The sequence below is a fragment of the Pyricularia pennisetigena genome, assembly GCF_004337985.1.
Source record: "Pyricularia pennisetigena strain Br36 chromosome Unknown Pyricularia_pennisetigena_Br36_Scf_12, whole genome shotgun sequence".
Taxonomy (NCBI): domain Eukaryota; kingdom Fungi; phylum Ascomycota; class Sordariomycetes; order Magnaporthales; family Pyriculariaceae; genus Pyricularia; species Pyricularia pennisetigena.
The window spans coordinates 176016-195737 of NW_021940924.1; the positions used below are offsets into that span (position 1 = coordinate 176016).

Sequence of the window (19722 nt, forward strand, 5' to 3'; positions counted from 1 at the left end):
CACCCCAAAAAGCTGAAAAGGCTTTACGGGTTGAAGGAAAGACACTATCCACGTGCCCTCAGCCGTATGCGGGTCGTATCCATGCCTGGAAATGTGCCAGTTGACTGGCTGCTGGCCTGCTGCCACGGTAATCTCCTCCTGGATTACATCATGTACGTCCTTTCTTCCGTCCAGGCAATTAAGCGTTCGGGGCACTCCAGAGACGGCGTATGTGTGCCAGGTTGTCGGGACAGTGACTTCCCGCGCGTCCAATGCGTCCATAATGGCCTTAACTGCGTTGGGGTTGAGGAGTTTTTGCCGTGTTTCCTCAGAGGCCACCGTAACACCCCAGCCCGTGGGGGTACGTTTGGCGTTTGGGATTTCACTGTGTGGCACCGAGACCAATTCGGCCAATTTGGTGGTTACCGCGTATGGCTCCCTCGTCACCATCCGCAATTTGTCATTTACGCGGATCAGGATGCGGTTGGCCGGCTGTTCTGTCAAACGTTTCGGGGCTTGGGGGCGGTCCCGGCCCGATTGGGAGGGAGCTGTGGAGCTGTCAGGTGCATTGCCGGGCGTCGTACGTATCGGGTACGAGCGCGTGGCCGGGGTTAAAATTCGCATTGGGGCCGCCGCTGGTGGCGTGGCGGCTCGCTCGGCCCATGTGACCGATTTGTTAATGGGCGTGCCTTTGCCTTTAGAGGCCGACGACGCCGTGCCCGTCCTTGTAATTAAGATGCTGCGCCTTTCGCTGGAACTGGTCGGCGAACGCGACGGAGAGCGCGAACGCTCTTTTTCAGGGAGGGTGCGACTGAGGAACCAGCCGCTGATCACATCGTCAAGTTCGAGAACAATTCTCCTAAGCGCGGCGTCCTCCGGGGCCTGTAAGCTTTCGAGCTTGGCTGCAAAAACCTCTTCGAGCCAGCTGCCGACTGTTTCCACGTTTTCCAGCTCCTGTTGCAGTGTTTTGATGGCCAGGGCCGGGAGGCTGGAGTACCTTCCGCGGCCGGCCGGCTCAGGCGCGTTAGCGGTGCGCGTGTCGAGAGATACGTGTTCCGACTCGGCCTGGCCCTGCGGAAAAGCCTGCGGCGTGCTCTGCGGGCGCGCGCGGCGGTTTGAGACCTCTGGTGAGGCCATGACGACCGGCGCCCGGAGGGCGAAAATTCTTCAGCTGTTAAGCTTATTGGTGTGTTTGGGTGTGAATCGCTAACAAAGGTGGGTCTGACCCATGAATGTGGAGGATGCTTGACGTCGGAGTATTTAGTGTGCTAAAACGGGCGTACGGACAAAAAATCAACAACTTCATCCGGGCCCACATCACCAACATCGGCAAAGTCGAGTTCTTTTTGGCATTTACAACGGTTTATAAGAGATCCGTAACAAAAGAAAATATAGCTGGGGGTTTTCGAGGGACCGGACTTATCCCCTATAGCCCGGAAACGGTTATATCTAAACTGGATGTTAAACTACGGACTCCGTCACCTAAAGAACCTGCTTTTCCCAACATCGATTTCTGGGTTTCCCAAACGCCACACAATCCGACAGAAGCCGTTTGCCAATCTACGCTTGTTAAAAATCGAATTAACGGTCATCAAGGAAGTTCGCCAACACCGATTTTTAAAGCAGTAAAGCAATTGGCAAAAGGATTAAAGTCAATTGCTCATCGAACTACACTTCTTGAAACAGAGAACCGCAGCCTTCGGAAGGCGAACGAAGCGCTTAGCAAGAGGCGCAGGGCCAAAAGAACACGTGTCCGTGAAGGAGGGTCATCTACTGTACAAGAGATCCAAAGCTTGTTGCATTTGAAAAACGCGGATAGTCCGTTGTTGGACAACGAAGGTGAAAATGGGGAGGGAAGTAGTGCGCAACCTGCGACCAAACGGCGCTGTGGTAACTGTGGTAACACCGGACATAATTCGCGCACCTGTCAGGAGGATGAAAAAATGTCTGATGTATATAGTTCCGGTTGTATTGAAGTTAAATAAGCAATGTTGGCGTTGTAAAAAAAGTCAAAGTTGGTGTGGTGCAGGAAAAGTGCGCGACTTGGTGTCCTGCGCGACATGATGTACATCCACGTTAGTGGTTAGATAAATATTACGTATAGCGTAGCGAAAAATAGTAAATAAACGGTACTTGTACATACAGTCGATTGGGTAGTTAATAATCTAATAGTATCTCCAATCTTAGCTACTAAAACGGGAAATTGCGGTAATTATTACCATTTTTCGTTACTATACAATTTGTATGGGAAAATGTAAAGCCGTATTCAACCGCTAAACTCCTGACGTATATTATACATACTTAAAAGCCCTTTTCGGTATAGGCTTGACTACTAATATCCTAAATACAGCTTTGAAGCGGTATTGATACGATTTTTATTCGATTTGTTATGACGTTTCCAAAACAGTGACTTTTGGTGTAAAAGGGGTGCCCATCAGGGGGGGTGCCCATCAGGGGGTACCCAACGTTAACCTGGCTTTTGAGAATTTTACTCCCTGCCATTCAAACAAACCAGCACAAGTTAAAAGCTTTTATTGATTGTTCTACCACGAGCATGCGTACAACCTTGAGCCGGCTATATAAAACTCCAACTGGTCTTTGACAGCATCGGAGACATATGCCTTGAGGCCCATGACAATAAGCTCGTCCTTGAATTTAAGTTGTCAATGCTAAAAACGACCGCAACAGCCAGTCAACTGAGATTCTATCTCCTGCCGTCTCTCCAAAATCAGTTTACCCGCCCAGCGCTTCTCCTGCAGCCTAATCAGCTCTCCAGGGGGCTGGCGGCAAACCGGGCAATTCTCTTTCGACTCGTTGCAAAACCACCTTTCAGCACACTTGGGACACATCACATGTCATTTCTCTGTCAGTCGGGCATAAATACATGGCTGTACTTCGTACTTACCACATTTTGCTGCATCCATTTCGCCTTTTTGCTCAAGGCAAATTCTGCAATCGGCACTGCAAAATACTCGGGTGCTTGTTATACCACCCGCCTCCGGGTGGTTTTTACATTTCAGCAAGCATGTTACCGAAGGGACTTTGTTCTGACAGAATGGGCGGCAATTTACAGGGTCCTTACAGTACCATCGCGTGCGTACGGGTTTGCTATTTGTTGTTATTAATTACCTTTTTTCTTTCTCTTTTTCCTATGAGCTAGCCTGCCCATCGATCAGGGCCTCGTCAAGGATCTTTGCACAAAATGCTCATCGGTTTATCATTAGCAAAAGCTCAACAGAGATTCAGCCGACGTTCGGCAGCCTGAAGCCAAGGATACCTTCGACAAGTCTCTCGTCACACAGGCGGATAAACTGCTTATCAGGCGCTGAAACCTACCGGAATAGGCAGGTAGAAAATGTTGGTTTTTGAGAATACAATATCGTTTTCGAGAACCAAAACATGTCTTTGGTCCACTTTCTACTCTCCCCAAAGACCGTCATCGAAGCTTTGATCGTAACATCCTAGCCTATAAATATATCCATATACGTTGAGGATGGGACACGCAATATTGGGAATCGGCCAACAGATTATGGAAATATATCTATCCATCACGCGACTAATGGATTTTTCTTTCAACAAACATCACCACGCTTTCGTAAAATATAACTTATCCCAACACAAACTTAACGGAATCGTAAAACTATTGCGATTCTGCTATACAAAAATGGTGCCGGAAAAGCTAAAGCAGCTGGTAGTGCGCTATTTATCCTGCAATGCTAAAATGCTAACGTGGTTTATCAGGACCCCGGCCATATCAGGACCCGGGCCACTTTTTCGGTCGGTCCAACTCCCAACTTCAATTGCAACGCCAGCATTATTTATTTTACCTCAATACAATCGGAAATAGATATATCAGACATTTCTGCATCCTCCTAACACATGCGCGCATTATGTCCTGTATTGCCGCAATTGCCACACCGTCGTTTAGTCACCGGTCGCGCACTTTTCCCCTCCCCATATGTATCTTCTTCCTCCTGTACCGGACTATCCGCATTCTTTAACTGTAACAAATTTTGAACCTCCTGTATAGTAAATGACCCTCCTTCGCAAATACGTGTTTTTTGGCCCTCCGTCGCTTACTAAGCGCTTCGTTGGCCTTCCGAAGGCTGCGGACCTCTGCTGATAAAAGCGTAACTTGGTGCGCCTGTCACGAAAGCGATCCCAAAGAGACAAGGCTGCAATATAGGGGCGATTCTATTCGAAAATCTAAAGCTAAGTGTAAAGAAGAAGAAAGGCACGCAGTGCCAATCGCGTACACGCGCCTAAGCGAGCAAATAACAAACGAACCCTGGCGCCTTGTCACGTGAGGTGGAGCTAGTCACGGTTGGCAGTCGCCCAGGCACGCCACTCCGTAACATTACCCCCCGTCCGCCCCGCGAGCGGTTAGGACTTTTGCCGTGTCTTGTTCTGTTTTCACCGGCGACGTCGCAATCTGCGGGCTGTGCTGTTCCCCGTAGCCGGGGCGTTGTCGTACTCGTCGGGCGGGTCGAACCGATCCTCGAGGGCTGCCTTTTCCCAGGCCTCTAGGCGCATGGGAGGGCCGGCCTTGTCGGGGTAGGCGTTATGGTATTGTCGCAATTGCACAACCGCGTTCTTAAATCCTTCCGCGTCGTAGAACTCCGGGTCGGGGTCCCAGCCTCTCCACTGGATTTGGTACTGAAACATACCTCGTAGCACCCGCGAGGAAATTACCCGTTCGATTTCCCACTCCTTTTCGTTGGTATCTTCTGACGCGTCGATTACCTCGCCTTCGGGCCTTTCTGCGGTTTGTCCGTCCAATGGGTTACGTGGGTCTAGCCGAAGACGGTCGGCATAAAATACGCGGCTTCCCTTCCAAGAGTTTGGCAATTCCAAATGGTAGGAATGCCCCCGCTTCTCCTTAATTACATAACTACATCTGGTCAACGGGTAGTCTAATTTATCGCTAGGACGGTCCGTCACCCAATGCTTTTTAATAATGTAGACGGCGCTTCCTATTCCGAAATCGGGTTCCCGGCGGTGTTTGTTGGCTTGGTCGCACATTTGTTATTGCGCCATTTGGAGGTGGGTGCGTGCCGCCTCCACGTAGCTTTCCAGCTTTTTGGTAATTGTTTGAGTTTCGGTTTTTGTAAATCGTTTACGGGTAGGCAGTCCCTTTAGTTCGGTCCTTTGCGTCCAATCGAAATGCATATGGGCCGGGTAGCCGTTTCCAATTTCGAAAGGTGAAAATCCTCCGAGAAAGTTATGGGGTAACGTTGCCTGCACCAAATCGATTGCGGGCATACGTTTGTCCCAATCGTCTTGGAAATGGTTAATATAAGGGCGCAACCTTTGGTCGATGTAGGCGTTCATAATCTCTATTTGCCCTGCTGTTTGGGAATGCCCGGCCGTCGAAAGTTTCCACTTAATCTGCAAGATTTTGGACATTTCGTCGATCAAATCTGATACGAACTGCGGACCTCTGTCGGAAACAACTTTCGTGGGTAAACCATAAATGCGGTAAGGACCCTCGTAGTACATTATGGCTATATCCTTTGCGGTAGCCGTCCTTATGTATGGAACGGCCCACGACCGTTTCGTCAGCGCATCGATTATTACAAACAGGTTATCGTTTCCCGACTTCGACTTGGGCATTGATTTAAAATTTACGACGATGGTGCTCCATTGTCGATCCGGCACGGGTAAGGGTTGTAAAAACCCAGGGGTCTTATTTTTCGGAACTTTGGCTGATCGACAGGAGCAATTGGCGATATAGCGGTCCACCATCCCGCTCATGCCTGGCCACCAAAACTGCTGTGCCACCAAACGGCGGGTTTTATTACGGCCAGGGTGGGCCGTAGCAATAGTCCCATGAACTTCACGAATCACTTTGGCGGGCCATTCCCCGTCGCCTGGGATCACCAATCTCCCTCGGTACAGTACGTATCTATTGTATAACAACGTCCAATGTTTCTTTTCGGGGTTACGGGCCTTAATTCGGTACTGTTTTAGCAATGGTGAATGCTCGTTGGCCCTAAGCATTTTTTCAGCGAACAGCAGTTGTCCAGCTGCGCCAATTGGTTCGATCGCTGCCAATAGCACTCCGAAACCGCCATCGGCAACAATTTACCAATATAAAAAGGGGTTGACCACATAAAGGTCGTCGCCAGCACTGTCGACAGGACGGAAAATAGCCATATAGCGTTCTGCTTCCCGACGTTCTTTTTGATTTTGTACATCCTTTGCCTTGCGGGTCAAAGCATCTGCCAGCACGTTCTCGCTTCCAGGGCAATAAGTGATTTTAAAATTATATTGGGAAAAGAAGTCGGCCCAGGCCGCTTGCCGGGAGTTGAGCAACCGTTTCGTCGAAAAGTATTCCAAGGCTTTATGATCAATAATCGCCACAAATTTCTTTTTGGTGCCCATTAGCTCTGGTCTCCAGGTTTTCAGCGCCCTAACGACTGCTAGCAATTCCTTGTCGTGGATGGGGTAGTTGAGTTCCGCCTGCTGCATAGTTTCGGAAAAGAATGCGATCGGATGCCATTTTTGGGTGTTTGGGTTTTGCTGCAGCAACGCTCCGGCCACCACTCCTCCGGACGCATCAGTTTTTACCCTTGTTTCGTAATCCGTTTAGTAATAGGCAAGGACGGGTGCGGAAGTTAACGCCTTTTTCAGGGTATTGAAAGCGACGCGGCAATGTTCGTCCCATTGAAAAGGCACCGCTTTTTTCGTCAAATTCGTTAGCGGTTTGGCTACCCGGCTGTACTCTGGGACAAACTTTCTGTAAAAATTGCAAAACCCTAGGAAGAACTGCACTCTTTTCACGGTAGTGGGTGGTGCCCACTGCTTCACGGCGGCTACCTTATCTGGGTCGACAGCGACGCCCTTGGTGCCTATAATAAAGCCCAGGAATCGTGTCTTTGTGACGTGGAACTCGCACTTTTTAATGTTAGCCTGGAGTCCAGCCTTTTTGAGCCTTTCCAGGATTTGCCGGACGTGAGTCTGGTGTTCCTCCTCAGTCTCGCTCCAAATCAGAATGTCGTCCATATAAGCGGAACAGAAATCGTCCAAATACTCCATCAGGATCTCGTTGATAAACTTCTGGAACGTGGCCGGCCCGTTAGTAAGACCAAAAGGTAATATATTACACCGGAAGGTCCCGTATCGGGTCCTAAAGGTTGTGTAATTTCGATGTTCCGGGTTTATGCGGATCCGGTGGAAAGCTTGCCTAATGTCGATTTTGGTAAAGAATCGAGCCTTGGAGATCCGGGCCAGTGTTTCCTCGATTAACGGTAAAGGACAGACGTCTTTTTTGGTAAGGGCGTTCAATTTTCGATAATCGACGCAAAACCGGAGTCCTCCATCGCCTTTTCGTGCGAACAGGATGGGGGCGGCCCACGGGGTCGATCCTGGTTCTATAAAACCTTTCTGGAGGTTCTTTTGGAGATATTTCCTGCAAGTTTCCAACTTTTCCTCCGTCATCTTGTAAAGTGGACTATATCCCAATGTTTTGGGGTCACCTTCGAATTGTATATTATGGTCCGATCCCGGTCGAAAAGGCGGGACCTGATCGGATTCCACTTTGCTAAACACGTCTAACAGGTCGTGGTAATGTTCTGGAACTTTTTTTAACAATATCGCCCGCAGGTTTCCGTCGTCATTAGGGAGCAGCCTCTCGGTATTTTTCTGCCGCAGGACATCGTCGATTTCGTTTATCGAGGTGCAGTAAAGGGCTGAATCCTCCTGCACCAAACGCATAAGTTGCATAGCGCCTATTATGGCGACATTTGTCTGTCGGTCTTTGTACCAACCCACCGCGTTTCTCTTCAATATATATTTTCCTTTGGCATCCTTTTGTATACGAGAGGAACCTTCGGCCTCTTTGGTCTCTTTCCTTTGGGTATGATTCAGGCTTGTCATTTTAACCTTTGGCCTCGGCAATTCGTAAAATTCCCGTTGCATCTCCTGTAAATTCGGATCGGCGTAAGCTTCCCGGGGCGTGGGGATCTCCCAGGCCTGTCCCGACCTGGCCAGCAGTTTTGCCCTCCGAGGTATCGACGGAGGGCGTTCTGTTATTTTTTCCAAGGTTTGGATTCGTCGCTATATTATTCGTTGTCGGGAGGCCGATTGATCTTTCTTTTCCAGGGCAGCATTTCGACGATCCGCGTCCGACTGATGTATGGGGTTTACAGACCCCGGATCTGGTAATTGGGTTATGTCGATATTTCGATAATATACCGCCAATGAGGGTAGGCTTTCCGGAAATTGGAGCCGTCGGTGACGACAATTAATAAATATTCCGTGCTCCGCCAAAAAAAGTCGTCCCACGATCATCTTTTGTGGCATATCCAATACCAGTATCGGCGTTTCGCGGAACCTCCGGCCCTATATTACAAGAATGGCCAATGCAACAGTATCGATCTGTTGCGAGGTTTTTCCGTCGTAGCCTCCAACCTTTTGGGGGTGGAAGCCGACAATTTTAGGGGTTTTTAACGTTATATACAGTCGCCGAGCAAGTTGTTTGTTGATAAAAACGTACCCATTTGCTCCGGTGTTAATCAAAGCACGAATATTATAATTGAATCCATTTAGGGAAATGCTGGCCGTTATAAGTATGGGGTCGCCGCCTAGATATCTACGTAAGAAATCGTAGGGTATCGGCTCTTCCAGCAGCCTTTGCTTTGCAGCGATTCTTTCTCTCAATTCGCACATCTCGGTGGTTGGCCACACCTTCCCTGGGAGGGAGTCCAATTTCCCCAGGGCAATCAGTTTTCCGACATAACGACGTTTTCTCCAAATATATCGGTATCCTTTCCATGGTAATTTGCAATAATTTGGTTAATTCGGTCCTCGGAAATGGTGGGGCGACCGGTGTCTCCGTTGGGGCAGTTCCTGCTAATGTGGCCCGGTTTACGGCATTGGAAACATTTGCCTGTCCGGATAAGTCCACGCATCTCCTCCACACTCAGTTTGCCCTTCTGTCCCTTTTTAACAGCGCCTCCGGTGGTCCGGGCTGGTCCTCCAGCACGTAAAATAGCAGACCCTCCTGTGGTTTTTTTGGTCGAGGTGGTCTTGGTTTTATTTTTATCTTCGGTCCGCGAGGCGTAGGTTTTGGTGAGGTTATAGGAGATGCCATCGGCCGTACGGACGTAGGCGTCAAAAAAGACGTTGGTATCCTGGTGGTATATAACCATTGCGATTCGCAAATTGGTAGGCAGGCGGCGGTGCAATTCCCGCTTCCAGTTTCGCTTCGGAAGGCCGCTCTGACCTGCCAGTTTGACGAATTTGTTTTTGAAAATCATAAACTTGTCCTTCGTCGACATAATCAGCTTATCCAATTCGTCCCGCGCTATATCCTCGAGTTTGGTATCCTTATATTCCTCGCGCAAATGGCCCATTATACCGTCGTACGTGGTGATTTGATCGGGGTGGGTATCGTTAAGGTAAGGGAGCAAGGTGTCGGCGGCATCACCTCCGAGACGGGACTCGACGTAGGCGCGTTTATCTGCATCGGTGGGATAATGCGCTCCGTTAAGCAACAATTTGTTTTCGATCCGGCGGTGCCAAACCTCGAAAATAACCTCGTTTTTGTCGGGGTTATTTGAGAATGTGGGAGGATCTTTTACGCGGGATTTGTGGTGCGAACCACCGGAACCGGTACCAATAGTAATCGCGGTAATTTCTCGTCGGGAACGGGCTTCGCGGAGCAGGCGCGAAATGGTGGCCTCGTTTTTTTATTTGGTGTTGGTTAGTAAATCGATTTGGTCCTGCATATGGGCAATGCGATCTTCCAATTCGTTTACTATCATCTGGTGTTTTTCCTCGGAAAAAGGAACTTCGTTGGTTTTGCGTGTCGGTCCATTAATATTTATTAATGGTAAAACTCGCTGGTCCCAATTATCTAACCGAACGGGTTCGTCGGTGTCTTTTCGGGAATCGGTGGTCTCGTCCTCCCCCCTAACCGTCACAATATTTCCCACGCGTTCCCGGGTCGACGGGCGACGCTGGGCCCGTGTTCGTACCGTAGGCTGCTAACGCTGGCGTTTTGCGCGGGGAGGACCTGTCTCGGGGCGACCGTGGTCAAATTCGACCTTTTGCCTTCCCAACTGGGCGGTCGGCTGTCGTTCGGCGTCGTTTTTGGTCATTTCGGTATCGTGCCTTGTAGGCGTTCGTGTTTCTTTTTCGGTATCGTGCCTTACAGGCGTTCGTGTTTTTTTCTTCGGTATCGTGAATATTATTATACCGTTCCCGGTAGCTGATTGGTTAAATTTTAAATAATGTCACGAAAGCGATCCCAAAAAGACAAGGCTGCAATATAGGGGCGATTTTATTCGAAGATTTAAAGCTAAGTGTAAAGGAAGAAGAAAGGCACGCAGTGCCAATCGCGTACACGCGCCTAAGCGAACAAATAACAAACGAACCCTGGCGCCTTGTCACGTGAGGTGGAGCTAGTCACGGTTGGCAGTCGCCCAGGCACGCCACTCCGTAACAATGGGAATTGATAAGGCGATCCAGATTTTTGAGACCCCTGTCTAAATGGGGGCCACCACGAACAGCCCACGAGTAACCAGTAACCTGAAACGAGGAAAATCGGACTAGTTATTGATTTATTTCGAAATTGGCGTATTTTGGCCGCCTGCATTGCTGGGCTTATGCTGTGCTGTTAAAACGTGCCGATAACAGTTGGCGCGACAGGCCTCGGAAGTAGATTGACGTTTTAGGAATGATCGTGACTGTAGCTAGCCCGCAACCAAGGCGAAGAGACACAAGTGATTGAGTTGAAACATATCGCGATGCCATCACGTACAGTACGTGCACGTCTTAGGTAGACCTGATGGCTTTCTAAATATCTGCTTCTTCCTTATTGCCAAGCTTAGCCATACATGCTATAAAAGGCACTCTTGGCGGTCAACTATCACAAACGACTGTTTTTGGACCGCGGGGAGTTTGGAAACCAAAAAGGGGTGGAGATAATGCAGGGCTACACAGTTCGAATTGCGCCATTTCTGGCTTCCATCTCCAGCCAATAATAGGTACATAAAAATTGCATATTAAATTTCATTAACTATACGTAAACCGCATTACTGAGTAGATTTTTTGATTTATATTTAGAAGAGTTGAATTAACATAAATAATACGCATTAACTTACTATACTATATATAGTAGGCTTTGAATAATTGTGACAAATATTTATATTAATATAAATTTGACGAAAATTAACGTGGTTCATCAGGACCCCGGACATATCAGGACCCCGGACACTTTTCCTGCACAATACTACTTCCAATTTCAATTGCAACGCCAGCGTTGTTCAATTTACCTCAATGCAATCGGATATATGTACATCAGACATTTCTGCATCCTCCTGACAGGTGCGTGCATTATGTCCAGGTTTACCGCAGTTGCCGCAACGTCGTTTAGTCGCCGGCTGCGCACTACTCCCCTCCCAAGCATCCTCCACATTCATGGGTCAGACCCACCTTTGTTAGCGATTCACACCCAAACACACCAATAAGCTTAACAGCTGAAGAATTTTCGCCCTCCGGGCGCCGGTCGTCATGGCCTCACCAGAGGTCTCAAACCGCCGCGCGCGCCCGCAGAGCACGCCGCAGGCTTTTCCGCAGGGCCAGGCCGAGTCGGAACACGTGTCTTTCGATACGCGCACCGCTAACGCGCCTGAGCCGGCCGGCCGCGGAAGGTACTCCAGCCTCCCGGCCCTGGCCATCAAAACACTGCAACAGGAGCTGGAAAACGTGGAAACAGTCGGCAGCTGGCTCGAAAAGGTTTTTGCAGCCAAGCTCGAAAGTTTACAGGCCCCGGAGGACGCCGCGCTTAGGAGAATTGTTCTCGAACTTGACGATGTGATCAGCGGCTGGTTCCTCAGTCGCACCCTCCCTGAAAAAGAGCGTTCGCGCTCCCCGTCGCGTTCGCCGACCAGTTCCAGCGAAAGGCGCAGCATTTTATTTACAAGGACGGGCACGGCGTCGTCGGCCTCTAAAGGCAAAGGCACGCCCACTAACAAATCGGTCACATGGGCCGAGCGAGCCGCCACGCCACCAGCGGCGGCCCCAACGCAAATTTTAACCCCGGCCACGCGCTCGTACCCGATACGTACGACGCCCGGCAATGCACCTGACAGCTCCACAGCTCCCTCCCAATCGGGCCGGGACCGCCCCCAAGCCCCGAAACGTTTGACAGAACAGCCGGCCAACCGCATCCTGATCCGCGTAAATGACAAATTGCGGATGGTGACGAGGGAGCCATACGCGGTAACGATCAAACTGGCCGAATTGGTCTCGGTGCCACACAGTGAAATCCCAACGACGTGTTGATTTATACCGAGGATAAATCGGAGCAAGTCCATTTTGAGCAAACCGAGGAGGTTATTTACAGGTTGCACAAAGCCGGACTCCAAGGCGATATTAAAAAGTCAAGTTTCGGCGTTTTCGAAATCGAGTACCTGGGTTTATTTCTAAAGATCGGTAAAGGTATCCGCATCGACCCCAAAAAGGTCGAAGCCATCACCAGCTGGCAATGGGACGACGTCACCTCCGTTTCCGCAGTACGATCCTTCCTAGGCTTATGCAATTTCGTTCGGACGTTCTGCCATCACGCCAGCGAACAAGCAGAACCTCTGACCCGATTATTGAAAAAGGGAGTCCCGTTCGAAAGAGGCCCCGAGCAGAAATCTGCCTTTGAAGCGCTGAAACAACTGGTGGTCACCGCCCCCGTGATGAGTTTCTTCAAACCCGGTATGCCTGTCAGGATGGACACCGACGCCAGTGGCAGGGCCACCGCCGGTGTCGTGTGGCAGCAACAGGACGATGGCAGCTGGAAGCCAATCGGCTATTCGTCCAAAACCATGTCCCCTGCTGAACAAAACTATCCGATTCAGGACCAGGAGCTATTAGCTGTGATTAATACGCTAAAGGACTTCGAACCAGCCCTGTTGGGTACCAAGTTCTGTGTTTTCACCGATCACCAGGCCCTAATTTATTGGTCGACCAAGAAACTTTTGTCCGCTCGCCAGATACGATGGGCTGACTACCTGGCCAACTTCGACATCACCTTTAAATACCGTCCCGGCAAGGATAATGTGGCAGCCGATGCCCTTTCGCGCAAAACCATCGACAACCCTACGGTCAAGGCCCGAGCTGTGTTAGACCGCACCATTGCACTAATCCCTCCAGAAAAGATCGACTCCCGACCCGGCGAACCTCTTCCAACCATTAGCAACTTGGAACCCTCCGCACCGCAGGGAGCTGACCTGGTGGCCCTTATCCTGGAAGAAAACCTGAAACAGAACCTAGGTCACCACGACAATTTGTTAACGGTACCCGAGACTACCCAGGATGGCAAAATCTTCTTAAGAACGGCTCTCATCCGCGAAGCTCATGAGCCCAAGATCTTCGGCCATGGAGGCCAGAATAAAACCCTCAGCCGCCTGAAAAAGGACTATTGGTGGCCCGACCGAAATCGAGACGTCAAACGCTACATTAAGAATTGTCGCGAATGTCAACGCAACAAGGTACGACATGACAAGACGCCTGGGCTGTTGCACCCACTGGAGATCCCTAGACGGTGTTGGCAGCACGTAATGGTAGACGGCAAAGATATGCCCAAGGATAAAGAAGGCTATAATTACGTCTGGGTCTTCATCTGCCGATTGACCAAACTTTTGGCCACCCTACCGGGAAAAAAGACGGACACCGCGGAGACCTTGGCCATGCGGTATTATCAGACCGTGTACCGTTGGAAAGGCGTCCCCGACTTATGGCTTTCCGACAACGCCGGACCGTTTATATCCGAGTTCCTAAACACTCTAAACGAGTTGACAGGAACAAAGCATAAACATGGAAGCGCCCGCCACCCTCAACGTCAGGGCAGCGTCGAAATTACCAACGCTGAATTGGATCAGAAAATGCGCTTTTATGTAGACAAATACCAAACGAATTGGCGACGGCATATCCCCGCTTTCGACTTCGGCCACAACTCGTCCGTTCACGCCTCTATTGGCATGGCACCGATCGAAGCAGAAACAGGAGCTCGCCCTAGAGACCCGCTCTCTCTACCTTTACCCGAAGAAGACCTGGAGACCGGTCAGCAACAAAAGGCGCTGGAAATGGTCCGCCAAGCCCGGCAAGCTCAGGAACTGGCCCGCAACAACGGACTCGGAGCGCAAATAGAGCAACAGAGGCAGGCTAACAAGAAACGGCGACCGGTCGACTTTACGGTGGGAGATGCGGTTTACGTTAGCAAAAAGGGTTTTTCCACAGAAGCTCCTACGACCAAGTTGGACTCGCAAAATGCAGGACCATGGACGATTCTCGAGGAAAAGGGCCACAGCTTCGTTCTCGACACCCCTGCCTGGTATAAAGGTAGTAAGCTGTTCCACGCCAGCCGACTGCGCAAGGCAGCAACGGATCCATTACCTCAGCAGTATCAAAAGCCGGAACCACCGGTCGAAATTAACGGAGAACCGGAGTGGGAGGTGGAGCAAGTGTTGGCCTCGCGACTATTCGGACGAAAGAAGACGTTGCAATATCAGGTATCGTGGGTCGGACTCGACCCTGATGAGACATGGTATGAGGCCCGCGACTTGAAAAATTCACCAGTACTGCTGGATACCTTTCACAGGGAGTACCCGGACGCAGCAGGACCTCCGGTAAATTTGCAACAATGGATCAGGAGCGCAGCAGAGGATGTTTTTGCGGAGGACGGACCCGAGGACAATGTTGCCGAGCATGATGTGAAAAAGACACGAGAGCGGCGGAAGGCCCCGAGGAGACACACGTAACAGATTCAAGACTCTGACCGCCTACGTCGATCAGGCCTTAAAGGGGGTAATGTGAGGATCAGGCCCCCAGACCTACCCTCAGAATCACGACTCGGCTCTACCAGCCACGCTGAGCCAGGGATCGGACAAAGGGATCCACTGACCTCGGATTTAAACGCGTCTCTCCAGCACGCCGTCAATCGTGATTTCTCTCTTCTCTTCAGTTTAGAATTTTCGTCGATAGCGCCTAATACACTGAGGTTCTCCAATGTACGCCTGGCCGTGACAACCAATAGGGATGCCCGGCGATTCGAACCACGTTATATTTGCTGCTGCTGGTTTTAATTAAATAACGGATTTTCTTAATTATGCGTTTTTTTTTGGAAATTGTTGTCCAATAACAAAAAAACAATTACATAAATAATTATTGCGGGGCTAACCTTTGAGAATTGGAGCCGGTGGTGCCCTGGCTAAACTATTAACCAGGATAAACCACATGCAGGTAACGGCCACAATATATATAACGAAAACGCACCTTGGATAATTTTATTATAAAACCTTTAATTTTATAAATTTTGGACCCAAAATACGTTATCAGGGTAAAGCCCTTTTGACAATATTTAATTTATATCACGCTCACTATTTATATTATTTATTATATTATAAATAAAAGTTGCATGATATTTGTTACGGAGTGGCGTGCTTGGGCGACTGCCAACCGTAATTAGTTCCACCTCACGTAATAAGGCGCCAGGGTGAATTTGTTATTTGTTCGCTTAGGCGCGTGTACGCGATTGGCATTGCGTGCCTTTCTTCTTCCTTTACATTTAGCTTTAGATTTTCGAATAGAATCGCCCCTATATTGCAGCCTTATCTGCTTGGGATCGCTTTCGTGACAGAGAAGACTTGTTTTATTGGCCGTAATAGCAGGGTAGAAAAAGATTAATAAAAATCTTACAATGCGAAATAAACGAAAGGTTCAAATCGCTTTTCTGCAGCTAGGGTAGGTATAATGCGGGAAATAATTAAAATGTCAGCAATTATGGACGAAGATGCTAAATTGACAAAACGAGAGGAAGGAAACGAAACTTTTAAATTTAACGCAACCGGAGTACAAATCTCGCCTTTGTAGTCGCTTGTTAAACAGGGGCCAGGGCTTGGTAATTCCAAGCTGTAAATATTAATAGCAACTGTATTTAGCCTTGGTTTATAAAACATTAAATCTTTTACTAATTTAATTTATATTAAGTTGAATAGAAATAAAGAAAGGATTTACGGACCCTTGGCGCATTATAACAAAATTTTAATCAGTACTTTATATTTATTAATGCAAAAGATAGTTATAAATAAACCGCTTGTAAAAATCTATTAATACTAATCTATTAATAAAATCGTTCACAATTCAAAATACAAACAACCCCATATATAAAAGGTCCGGTTACTTCCAGTAACTAGTTGCGATCTCTCAATACAGAAGTTCTCGTCCACATGCGACTTTACATTATTTTGGAACCCATATCCAACCAATTACCCGTTAACATTTACACAAAATCAACTACAGTTAAAGTCGCTTTGTTAAATTCTTTTTCAAAAGAAATTAAAGGCAAATTTAACGCAAAATGAAGCCTACCCACTTTCTTTGTATTCCGCTCGTTACAACCACTTCGCAGCCTCAGTTGATGAGAAGTTTAAACGCTTTTAAAACAGATGTCGCTAGTCTCAGCTCTTTCAAAATCCCAGAAACCGCAGTGCGTCCCCTTAGTACGATTCACATTACCTTAGGAGTAATGACCTTGCTTGGAGATGAGCGCCTCAGTAAAGCAGTGAAAGTGCTTAATAGTATTAAGCCTCTTTTGCCCAAAAGCCGACCGAAGATATCGTTGCAGGGCCTAGGCACTTTCCAAACCACCGATATTCGCCACGCAGACATTCTTTTCGCACATCCAACATGCCGCAATTACAATTTCGAAGCTCTCTGCCACCAAATCAGGGACATTTTTGAAAACGCCGATCTTATAAGCAAAGATGGTTTTGGCTTATCTTTGCACGCAACTATTATTAATGCCAGAAAAACTCCCAGCAAAGGTATTAATGCTGTGGATATTGTTAAAAAATATAAGGACTACATATGGATGGATAATATTCCTGTCGAAAAAATTGGAATATGCCGTATGGGCGCAGAAAAAAAGGGCCCGGATGATGAGGAATATCCGATTGTGGCGTCAATTGATTTTTAGGATTTTTCAAAATCTCAACTTGGGTTGAAATTCGGGTATTAAAATTGTTGCAAGTCAGCCACCCTACTGTTAGGCCACCCGAGACAATCCTGGTGCCAAAACATTACGTGGATTGATCGATATAATAAATCAGCTATTTTCAACGAATTATTAGTTATACAATTTGCTTTTGATTTTAACGTTTGTACTTTTTCTCGCTTTCAGCTGTGCCAATTTCTCCATTCCTTCCGTATAATTCCAAAATCCAAAAATATGGGTTGAATTATTTCTTTAAGTTAGTTTATTCGTTTTTTATTATTATTATAAAAGCGTAATGGAAAAATACGAAATCCAAACATTGTTGGAATGAGTTAAAACACCCCTCAATTACAATCTTTAATATAAAAATCCAAACGTTAAAGCCACAAAACGTTTCGTTATATTGAAAATTTAAACAACTGTAATAACAAAACCATTTTTATTTGAGGAATTGTGAATTTTATAATATCCGTCCATGTTTGTTTAATTTGTTTCCGCCCGGGTTTAAACCCGTTATATCTCCTTTAGCCCAACGAACGTAATATTTGGATCCGGATTGTTACGGAGTGGCGTGCCTGGGCGACTGCCAACCGTGACTAGCTCCACCTCACGTGACAAAACGCCAGGGTTCGTTTGTTGTTTGTTCGCTTAGGCGCGTGTACGCGATTGGCATTGCGTGCCTTTCTTCTTCCTTTACACTTAGCTTTAGATTTTCGAATAGAATCGCCCCTATATTGCAGCCTTGTCTCTTTGGGATCGCTTTCGTGACAATAATAATTATTAATAACAAATTACTGTTTACGTATAATAAAAATTTTTTCCATTATTATAGGAAAATAATAGGATTGTTTAAAAAAAGCCGGGAACGGTTATTTTAACGTATTCGTTTGCTGTCACGGCCAGGCATACATTGGAGAACCTCAGTGTATTAGGCGCTATCGACGAAAATTCTAAACTGAAGAGAAGAGAGAAATTACAATCGACGACGCGCTCAAGAGACGCGCTTAAATCCGGAGGTAGTGGATCCTTGTCCGATCCCTGGCTCGGTGTGGAGCCGAGTCGTGATTCTGAGGGTAGGTCTAGGGGCCTGATCCTCACATTACCCCCCTCTAAGGCCTGATCGACGTAGGCGGTCAGAGTCTTGAGTTTGTCACGTGTGTCTCCTCGGGGCCTTCCTCCGCTCTCGTGTCTTTTTCGCATCGTGCTCGGCAACATTGTCCTCGGGTCCGTCCTCCGCAAAAACATCCTCTGCTGCGCTCCTGATCCACTGTTGCAAATTTACCGGAGGTCCTGCTGCGTCCGGGTACTCCCTGTGAAAGGTATCCAGCAGTACTGGTGAATTTTTCAAGTCGCGGGCCTCATACCATGTCTCATCAGGGTCGAGTCCGACCCACGATACCTGATATTGCAACGTCTTCTTTCGTCCGAATAGTCGCGAGGCCAACACTTGCTCCACCTCCCACTCCGGTTCTCCGTTAATTTCGACCGGTGGTTCCGGCTTTTGATACTGCTGAGGTAATGGATCCGTTGCTGCCTTGCGCAGTCGGCTGGCGTGGAACAGCTTACTACCTTTATACCAGGCAGGGGTGTCGAGAACGAAGCTGTGGCCCTTTTCCTCGAGAATCGTCCATGGTCCTGCATTTTGCGAGTCCAACTTGGTCGTAGGAGCTTCTGTGGAAAAACCCTTTTTGCTAACGTAAACCGCATCTCCCACCGTAAAGTCGACCGGTCGCCGTTTCTTGTTAGCCTGCCTCTGTTGCTCTATTTGCGCTCCGAGTCCGTTGTTGCGGGCCAGTTCCTGAGCTTGCCGGGCTTGGCGGACCATTTCCAGCGCCTTTTGTTGCTGACCGGTCTCCAGGTCTTCTTCGGGTAAAGGTAGAGAGAGCGGGTCTCTAGGGCGAGCTCCTGTTTCTCAAGGTTCGGCAGCCGCTGCGTCCTCCTCTATTTCGGCTGCCCAAACGATTTCGTCTTGCACGCGTTCCTGTTCAGCCTGCAGGAAGTTGCGGATGTCCGCCCCTGCCGCCTCGCATGGCCGCGCTCTTTTGTTTGAAATGCTCGATCGGGAGCTCGAGGTTTGCGAATGCTGCGATGAGGTGCTTAGGACCGGGATTGCAGGTGCTGGCTTTCGGCGGGCCGCCTCAGCCCGGTCGTTGATAATCGCGGCACGGTTGGCACGTCCGATTCTGCGGATCCCCTTTAGTTTACGCTGTGAAGGTCGTTCAAGCTTCCCATTTACCACCAAAGGTCGGGCAGGGCAGTTCTCATGTCCGGATGGGAAATGGCCGTGGCAGTTAACGCATTTGGGGGCTGCCTTGCACGGCTCTTCCTCTGTCGCATGTTTTGCTTCACCACATATGCCGCAACGCGCTTGCCGTACGCAGCGACGTATTTCGCAATATCCCTGGCAGCCATCGTGGTGGTGTGTAATTTTGCGTGACTTTTCAACCTTCCGCGCACGCCCCGACACCCCAAAAAGCTGAAAAGGCTTTACGGGTTGAAGGAAAGACACTATCCACGTGCCCTCAGCCGTATGCGGGTCGTATCCATGCCTGGAAATGTGCCAGTTGACTGGCTGCTGGCCTGCTGCCACGGTAATCTCCTCCTGGATTACATCATGTACGTCCTTTCTTCCGTCCAGGCAATTAAGCGTTCGGGGCACTCCAGAGACGGCGTATGTGTGCCAGGTTGTCGGGACAGTGACTTCCCGCGCGTCCAATGCGTCCATAATGGCCTTAACTGCGTTGGGGTTGAGG

At 48.7% G+C, this 19722-nt stretch overlaps 2 protein-coding genes across 2 annotated transcripts; both read right to left on the reverse strand.

The window, feature by feature from the left end:
* Positions 1–4392: 4392 nt before the first annotated feature.
* PpBr36_10946 (uncharacterized protein) lies at positions 4393–8649 on the reverse strand (the record flags this gene model as incomplete). Its single annotated transcript, XM_029898053.1, has 4 exons — positions 8097–8649; positions 7458–8006; positions 5244–6026; positions 4393–4772 (listed from the first exon to the last, which is right to left on the reverse strand). The coding sequence occupies exons 1-4, from the start codon at positions 8281–8283 to the stop codon at positions 4393–4395; spliced, it is 1899 nt and encodes a 632-aa protein (XP_029743629.1). The 5' UTR covers positions 8284–8649.
* A 53-nt stretch (positions 8650–8702) lies between these two features.
* On the reverse strand, positions 8703–10082 carry PpBr36_10947 (uncharacterized protein; the record flags this gene model as incomplete). Its single annotated transcript, XM_029898054.1, has 1 exon — positions 8703–10082. The coding sequence occupies exon 1, from the start codon at positions 9333–9335 to the stop codon at positions 8703–8705; it is 633 nt and encodes a 210-aa protein (XP_029743630.1). The 5' UTR covers positions 9336–10082.
* Positions 10083–19722: the final 9640 nt, after the last annotated feature.